An 8742-nucleotide genomic window follows, 5' to 3' on the forward strand; every position below is an offset into this window, starting at 1 on the left:
TCTCCTCAAATTCTATAAATACCACACCCCCACCCCCCCCCCTCTCGGCGCTCCAACTTCTTGGCCCTTGAGTTAGAACTCTGAGCTACGAGTCAAGCGACCACTTTAAAGTCTTCACTAGAAGCTACGAGCCGAGTCTTTCTCTAAAGTCTCGGGTTCTCAACCTCGGAGTCCAAGATAGCCACCACACCAACATTGAACTACGTTCTGACCTGATCTTGGACTACGGGTACGTAGGCAGCCAACATTTTGCACGGTCACACCCTCCAATACACACCTCAGGCTCGGCCTTCGAGTTCACATTTTTGGCTCGGGTGCGATCACTTGGTCTGGCCTTGGATCGAACCGCCCGTAATTTTTAATCGTTGTTCATTTTCGTGCGACAACATGGGGGGGTGTGACTGCGCTTCTTATGAGCTACCTACATACCTTAGCACAACATGATCAAGTCATAACGTAGTTCAAGGCGTGTGTATACGTTGTTTGAGGGGCAGAGCCTATAGGGTGTGTCGACAGAGGAGACGGAGAACAGAGGAGTCCTCGGCGACATCTCAGGACTCTAGAATTGAGTGACCAGAAAGAGAATATGTGTTTTCTCTTTTGGAGATGAGGGAGATTCTCGGTGGAGAATTTCGGACGCAGACGTTTGCGTTGAAGATGAAGGAAATTCTCAGTAGAGAATCCCGAGTGCAACTGTGCGCGGGAGATTAAGCGCTCGATCATAGGAAATTGTGCGATAAAAGTCTGTAGCAGTGTTTCAGAACTCTGAGAGCGAGTAATCTTGAACAGGAATGAATGTGTCTCTCTCCCTCATTGAGAGTGATTATTTATAATGGATGTGGATGCCTAGAAGCGCCTTTGGGGGCACTTCGGGGAGCGTGCCACAGATTTCGAGTGCGCAAGGCGATTCTAGAGCACGCACGAAGCACGCGGGAGCATAGCACGGGCGCGCGGCGCGGCCGCGCACTGGTGCGCCATGTCTTCTGCTTCGTGTGTGAGCTCGAACTCGGATTTTCGAGCCGTTGTGTGTGGGCCTTAGCCGTTGTGAGTCTTGATGGGTTTTTTAGTGCCCCAGTCCGTCGGGCTTCAAAATTCGGAATTCCACGCAAGTCGCATGAAATTTAATGTTCCGAACTTTTCGAGAACGACGGACAACAGACCACAAATCTAGAACTTTGTACACCTAATTAACAATTTAGACTTCAAATTTAGATATTTGGACTTCAAATAAAAACTTAAGACCGTAAATCGGAGAACTCTAGAATCCGAAACTACAACTTTGGAAACTAAATCTAAAACTTTATCCCCTAAATAAGAATTTACGATTCAAAATTTATAACACTGTACCCCGAATAAGAACTTAAAAATCCAAATTAGAACTTTGGACTTCTTATCTAGAACTTTGGACACTATATGAGAACTTAGGGCACCAAATAAGAAACTGGACGCCAAAAAAATAAATAAATTTTAAAAAATTAGTTATATTGATTCAGATCCGATAAAACCAATCAACCAACCTGATACAATATAGCACATTACATATAGGGCATTGTCATACCCAGTTCGCGGGTCCTACTCAGCTTCCTTCTTAAGCAAAACAAAAGGGCAAAAAAGGAAAATAGCGAACCAAAAACACCATTAATCCCAACCAAGTCCAAGTCCAAGTCCAAGTCCAAGTCCAACCACCAAATTGAAGGTCTCAATTTCATGATAAAGGCTAGTGCTAAAGTACACAGCTACAAAAATAGTCAATCTGTCTCGATAAATATATCATAATTCTCTAAGACCATTAGTGACGAATTCAATCAAGTGTTTTCCTTTTTATTGTTATGCCGAGACTTCACTTTCCTTTGAATTATTTGCTTCCGAGAGGATGAGACTTACCGGGCAATGATCACTTCCATAAAAACCTGTAAAATCCACATTATATATATATATGTATGTATATATATATATTAAGGTTTTGGCATAATAACTAGTATTAAATTCACCTACTAAATTGTTATATATCAAAAGTTTCAACAGCTCGAATCCTGAAGTTTCACTGCTATTTTTAAGAAATTTAATGTCACAGTTTAATTTTAAATTAATTATAAGGCGTTGTAGATTTATAGTCAAAACTAAACTATAAAATTGGGATGTAGTCAACATTTGTAAACGTTTAGAAAAATTGTCCATTACAATTATATTCGACTTAAATATCCTTATATTAAACATGTTATAATTAACAAAAAAAATGTAAATAATTTAAAAAGTTCGACGATTAATGTATCAATGGTAAACTCCGGAATTCTACAATAGTAGACAAGATTTTTCATCCAACACAAGGGTCTATTTTTTAATCTTCCTCGCTACGAATCCGTAGGATTTTGAATCACTCAATTTCGAGTTCATATGAGGAAGATATGGATTTTTAATGTTTTGATAAAAAAAAACACACACACACACGCAACTGTATGAGAGAGAAGAGTGACGAATCATGTAGTAAAAAAAACGGCCAAGAAGGACAAAATAAAAAATTACATAGCTTATTCAAGTGTCACGTCCTCTGTTTGACTATTTGTTAATAAGTTTCCAAACGTTGATTATGTCTCAAAAATGATGTTTGGAATGACCTAGTAAGTTACAAATTTCTTAATTATAAAGGAAAAGTGCAAAGTGCAAAGATAAGACATGTTTTAGATTAGAGGCCAACCAAGCTGAAATCGTATACAAAGGCACGACAAAATAATGAAAAAAAAAAAAGCAAAGGAATAAAGTTGTGAAACATTAGTGGTCATAATTTTTCCGAAGGTCTATTTAATTAGTCTCTCAACTTTAGATCATTAAAAGAAAGCCATTATATGGTCTAAAGAAAAATTAATTAATTAAATGTGTGTGACAAACCTTGTAATTCGATCCCTTGTCCATGCATTTCACATGCAACGATCCTGTATTTTAGTTTCTCTGAGACCAAGAAATAGTCTATTCTCATCCTTTTCCCTCGATACCTTGCCCAATGAAAAAAAATAATCAACCCATTTTGTGATGCTTATTTATTAAGGCACAACTACACGAATTAATTTCAGCTTTTCAACAAAAAAAATTGCGCACTTATAATTTGTGAGCTAGTGAGTGGAATTTTGGTAATTAAATCATTTATGAGCAAACTACTCCTCAAGAGCTATAAATTTTCTAGCTTTATCATAATTGTTTTATTTATATTAATGGGATCTATCACCTAAGAAGTTTTAAACACATTACACAGAAAAAGACTAATTAATTAAATTTGAAAAAAACACTAAAATAATGTTTGAAACAAAAGACTAACTCAATATTGAATTGTTAACTAACATCGCGTTTTAATAACATCTTTTGAAATTATGTTTTATGTGGTTTATGAGTTGGATGTCATTGAAATTGTTTAATCCATGAAAAACGTTAAAATTATATAAAGTTTATAGTTTGAAGGTCATTTTGTTCAGAGAATCAATTTAGGACTAAACTGCCGGACACATTACTTCAGGGACTATTTGCGTTATAAACCTATAAACACTACATATTTTTCCAGTCAGAAATATGGCTAAATACTAAAATGTATGAAGCAAAAAAAAAAAAAAAAACCTCACTTTCCAATGGGGTTTCCCGACCAAGAAAATCCCCGTTCCATGTCCTTCTCTTCATGAAGGAATCTATACGCGTCTATTAGCTTTCCCCTGAAATCAAACCATAAAATAGATTGGAACTCATAATCTAGCCGATATCTAGAAATTAGCACTATTGAACCGACATTTTCATTGGAACAGAGAATAAAGTAACAACAGAACTTACTCATTCAATATGTTAGCAAAACGCTTTCGCTCGGCCGGAGTAAATCCAGGCTGTCCACAATCCTATACACATTGCCGAGAAATCAAAATCCCATCACCTTAGTCTGTTTCTTCGTACTTTCATAACAGGTTCGAAAACTAAATTTAAAAAAAAAAAAAAAAAAAAAAAAAAAAAAAAAAAAACCTTACCTCTTTGTTCGGAGGGACATAGCCATTAAGCTTAGCCGAGCTGAAAAACTCAGGATGACTCACGTCAATCTCTTCATGGCTGCATGAAAAAAATTGGAATACATGTCTACACTTGGATTATACTATGTGGTATAACCATTAGGAGATTATGTACAAAAGAAAAAAAAAAATCCCAGCTAAAATTAAAGGAAAATCAACACGGGTTAGTACTTGATAAAAAAAAACAAGGAGTTCCAAGACACTTGAAAACTCTGATTGACCTTACATTTAGATTATATTGTTTGGCTTAATCACAAGAAAATTATGAAGAAGAAAAAAAAAGGTCCATTAGATATATAACCATATTTACACTTTGAGATTGCTATTTAGCCAACGTTTGGTAAATATTTGGTAAATAGCCACATCCACGTATTTATACGCTTAAATTGATGTAAAATACCCCACTTTTTTATTTCAATAAAAAGGCAAATCAAGAATATCACGTCATATCTGTGACTATTTACCAAATATTTACCAAACGTTGGTTATACGGCAATCTCAAACGTCTAAGCTGGCTAGTTACCTAAATTTTGTAATAAAAAATCTCATCCTAAAACTAAAGAAAACTACATGGATAATTACTTGATAAAAAGTCAAGGAGTTCTAATAGAGTCGAAAACTGTGACTGACCTTACATTTAGATCGCCGCACCAAATGAGAGGCTTATCACAAGACTGTGTAACGAACTCCAAAATCCTTTTATCCCATTTTCTTCTCCTCAGAAATGAGTTCTCTTCCTCTTTCCAACCGTTGTTCGGCGAATACGTGTTTAGGATACGGAACGTCTCAAATTCCGCCAGTATGACCCGACCATCAGGCTCGTGCTTCGAAGCTTAAACAAATGTACTATTTAATTGATCGAAGTTTTTTATTATTTATGAAGAATGGTTATCATAAAATATGTACCCTTTTTGTCGAGGTGGAAAAAAACCGATTTCGGTTGGAAACATTTCTTCACGAACAAGGCAGTCCCTGCGTACTTGGAGTCCGAAAGAGACCACCAAACCCGGTAGTTTCTAAACGGTGGAGATGATAAGGCACGCATCAATGTCTATCCGACAAAAAAAAAAAAAAAAACCCTATCACAAACACTAAACAAACAGAAATTATTACAAATAAATAAATAAAAATTGTAACCTGTTTTTCTTCCCGGGACAAGCTTGTATCGTCTTTAAAATCTCCTTGGCTTTTGGGACCGCCTTTCGGGCCTGAAGCCGGCATTCTCACTTCCTAAGATTAGTTTTGAGGGTTACAAGGCTGTTCTCAATTGTTTTAAATTAAGATTAAGATTAATTAGTACTAATACAAACCAGAACACACAGAAACACAGTGACTAAAGAGCTATAGAGAGCACTTCTAATATTCTAAAATGGGTTTCACATTATTCACAATTCTCAACGCAATTGACACACAAGAGATCTAATTAATCCACAATCCTCGATGGCGATATTAGGACAAATGTAAATGTAATTTACAGACCCAAACAATCAAAATCTCTAAAATAAAAAGGCAGAGAGAGCGACCTGAATGGAGATGACGTCGGGGTCGAATTGGGAGACGAAGTCGGTTAGGCTAAGCCAGTCGTTCTTGACGCGAAGGAGGAAGCTGTTGGCGTTCCAAGTCAAGAACTTTAACGGCTCTTTCTTCGTCGTCGTCCCTTGTTCCGATGGAGTTTCGTCGTTATTGTCTTTCTTCGACGGTGAGAGAGTGGGCTTCTTCGCCGACCCGTCTTTCTCCACGGCTTGAAAGTACCGTTTCATTGTCGAGTTGTATCTCAAGATCTGACCTTTGACAATATTGTTTCTTCTTCTTTTTGTGTAAGAGATCGGAGCTTTTCGCCACCACCTATCTCGTCTCTACTCCGTATTTATTATACTAGTGAGTAGTATATATAATATATTATTTTTTCTTTTTATTTATTTATTTATGAAATAATACATATTTCTTTAGATTATAAAAAGTGTATATATATATATTGATGTAAATAATTAGTATGCTTAAAGGTCACAAATATATGGTAAATTAAAGTAAAAAAAATACGAGGTAAATAATTAATTACTCTATACCTAATTTATTGACTAATGTACACAAATTTTACTATAAATACACGAGAATGATGAATGGAAAATTCATCCTTAATTCTATATTTTACTCTTTCATTTTCTATCTATCTCCATATCTTATTAGTGTTTAAAGAGTTTTCGATTTAAGTTATTCATTTGATTTTCATAACACGTTATTAGCACGACCACTCTCGTCAAGATCAACTCGGAGGTATAATACTGTAAACACTAAAACTCATACAAGTATTATTTATTTTATAACACCAGATTACTATACACAAGAGGCTCTGCCACCTTATGGTAATATGATGTGATTTATAATATTTTAACTTCATTATATATATAACATCATAATACTATATACAGGAAGGCTCTGCCACCTTATAGTAAAGTGATGTGAGCTATATCTTATTTGTAATTAATGCCAATTTTCTATATACAGGAGGCTCTGCCACCTTATAGAAAATGTTATTAATTGCAAATTTATTTTAACTGCTCTACTTAATATTTTACTTTGATTAGCTATGTCATTTCAATACTCGTACATCTACATTTTGTTTATTACACATTGTTATACTTAAATATAATTAATTTTGACACAAAAAATTAATAAATACTCAACAGTAATATAAGGGCTATAAAAACGGCTACATTTTACCTTATAAATAATATCTATTCAACTCATTTTAACCATACAAAAATCTCAAATTTTCTTCTACCTCATATATATTGTTCGCCTCTCTAACTACTATTTTTTAGTTCAAACTCAAAATGTCTCGCTTAATGCTAGTCTTTATTGCCATACTTATTGTTATGTTTAATGTTTATACTTTTACCACAGAAATTTCACCGGATGAATTTTATTTCGTTATAGTAATGTTTGGATTCATGTATTACTTTTTATTCCTTACAATTGTTGTAGACTTATATGTCTTAATTATTAATCTAATAAATTTTATATTTCATAATAATTATCATCATGGCAAATCTCGTCAAGCTCGATTTCAATTATCTAGACATCACATGCCAAAACTACATGCCCTAGAGGGTGGATATAGATATGCATCTGGAATCCTTGGGTCTACTGGAAACACTTTCTGAGGAAAATGTCTCGTCAAATATAGACAAGGAAAAATTTTTAATTTTCTTCGTCGACATCTTGACAAGTGACTTAAAAGTGAATACCTCACCACCAGAGATCCAAGTTTACTCAGAAAGAGTTGAGGGACAGAAAGAGTTAAGGAGATCATGCTTCCAGTATACCGTGATCAATGGAACGTTTTACGGTTCCAAGATTTCAAAAAGGTCCACGAATATAACTCTGTGATGTTCCGAATAGTATCTCATTTGAGATTTTGTGGAGACCAAGTGATAGACATGCTGGAAAATACGTTTCCATGCATCGAACATAACCTTGCAACAACAATATCGCCTTCGAGGATTTACAAAATATTCTGAGCTGATCACTTGTCTTCTAATTGCAGAGAAGATTAATGAATTGCTGATAAAGAATCACCAATCCCGTACGACAGGTTTAAAAGCGTTACCTGAAGTAAACGCCGTCAACACTGAAGAACCTGAACAATGGAACTATATTTCGGATCGGGGACGAGGTCGAGGTCATGGTCATGGTCGTTGTCGCAGACGTGGATACGGACGTAGTCGAGGTGGTTATAACCATAACCATTCTTACAATACCACGAAATATTATCAAAAGAAGCAACAAGATAAAAAGAATCACGATTATCTCCACAAACAGGGAAAATACCCGTTCTTCCAAGAGTAGTGAAGATGTTTGTCATAGATGTGGCACAAAATAGAACTGGTCTAGACTTTTCCGTGTTCCTCAACATTTGTGCAATCTATATAAAGCATCTTTGAGGGGAAAGAAATGGAGGTCAACTTTATTGACCAAGAACCTTTAGATGACTCCATTCATCTTGATGTTTCAGATTTCGATGGTGATCTTGCGCACACTGTTGATGGTTCTACTACTTTCACATAAAACTTCAATGATATAGATTACTGATGCATGTATGTTTTTCTCATGCTTGGGAATGAAGCAAATTGGTCCGATGTTTTACCTGGCTACTTAAATATGTATAATATGTGTAATATTTTTTTTTAAGACTATGTAACAAATTAGTATTATATAATATAAGTATTTTTCCACATTAACTTTATTTTATTTTAATTTGAAGTTAACATATGGAAAAAGATAATTGTGAGGCGAACCAAATGGTTGGTACTGAATAAATTTTCATACCAGATAGTAGAACAACACAAACTATTTTGAATGATAAAAAGTTTTTCTCAATGACAAAACCAACGAAAACTTTTGTGAATACAATATTAGGTCCTATTGATCTAATTGAATGTATTGGTAAGACAAATTTCACAGTGCCGAATGGAACAGAATACACTATAAATGATGCCTTATTTTCACTGAGATCCAAACGAAACTTGTCGAGTTTTAATTATATATATTCTCATGGATTCAATACTCAATCTATTGTTGGAATTGATCTAGGGTTTAAGAAAAAGTTTAACGCTTCGTTAAGCGGCAGAATTTTAAAAATTTTCTTTTTCAAGTAAAACAGTTTTTACTAATCCTAGACAAAGTGCAAGCACATGTAAATAAA

General features: G+C 34.8%; 1 protein-coding gene across 2 annotated transcripts; it reads right to left on the reverse strand.

The window, feature by feature from the left end:
* Window positions 1-1457: 1457 nt before the first annotated feature.
* Window positions 1458-5905, reverse strand: LOC149383382 (DNAse I-like superfamily protein). 2 transcript variants are annotated; one of them, XM_089629374.1, is made up of 9 exons: window positions 5561-5905; window positions 5175-5267; window positions 4944-5088; window positions 4668-4869; window positions 3999-4077; window positions 3811-3872; window positions 3609-3695; window positions 2887-2990; window positions 1458-1910 (listed from the first exon to the last, which is right to left on the reverse strand). In XM_089629374.1, exons 1-9 carry the CDS (start codon window positions 5795-5797, stop codon window positions 1828-1830), a joined length of 1092 nt encoding a protein of 363 aa, XP_089485500.1. In that variant the 5' UTR covers window positions 5798-5905; the 3' UTR covers window positions 1458-1827. The 2 variants fall into 2 exon arrangements, with proteins under 2 accessions (XP_089485500.1, XP_089485499.1); XM_089629373.1 differs by having other exon boundaries at window positions 3999-4104.
* Window positions 5906-8742: the final 2837 nt, after the last annotated feature.

This window comes from Urtica dioica, chromosome 10 (assembly GCF_054948205.1).
Source record: "Urtica dioica subsp. dioica isolate 48M chromosome 10, U.dioica_male_clone48M_v1_H2, whole genome shotgun sequence".
Classification (NCBI taxonomy): Eukaryota; Viridiplantae; Streptophyta; class Magnoliopsida; order Rosales; family Urticaceae; genus Urtica; species Urtica dioica.

What these genes read in the sequence shown, in the direction of transcription:
- LOC149383382 (XM_089629373.1), bottom strand. Translation starts at nt 5,797, where the DNA reads ATGAAACGGTACTTTCAAGCCGTGGAGAAAGACGGGTCGGCGAAGAAG. An exon ending in TTTCCACCTCGACAAAAAGG is followed by an intron (nt 4,870 to 4,943) that starts GTACATATTTTA and finishes CATTTGTTTAAG; the next exon opens with CTTCGAAGCACGAGCCTGAT. An exon ending in ACAAGGGATCGAATTACAAG is followed by an intron (nt 1,911 to 2,886) that starts GTTTGTCACACA and finishes TGGATTTTACAG; the next exon opens with GTTTTTATGGAAGTGATCAT.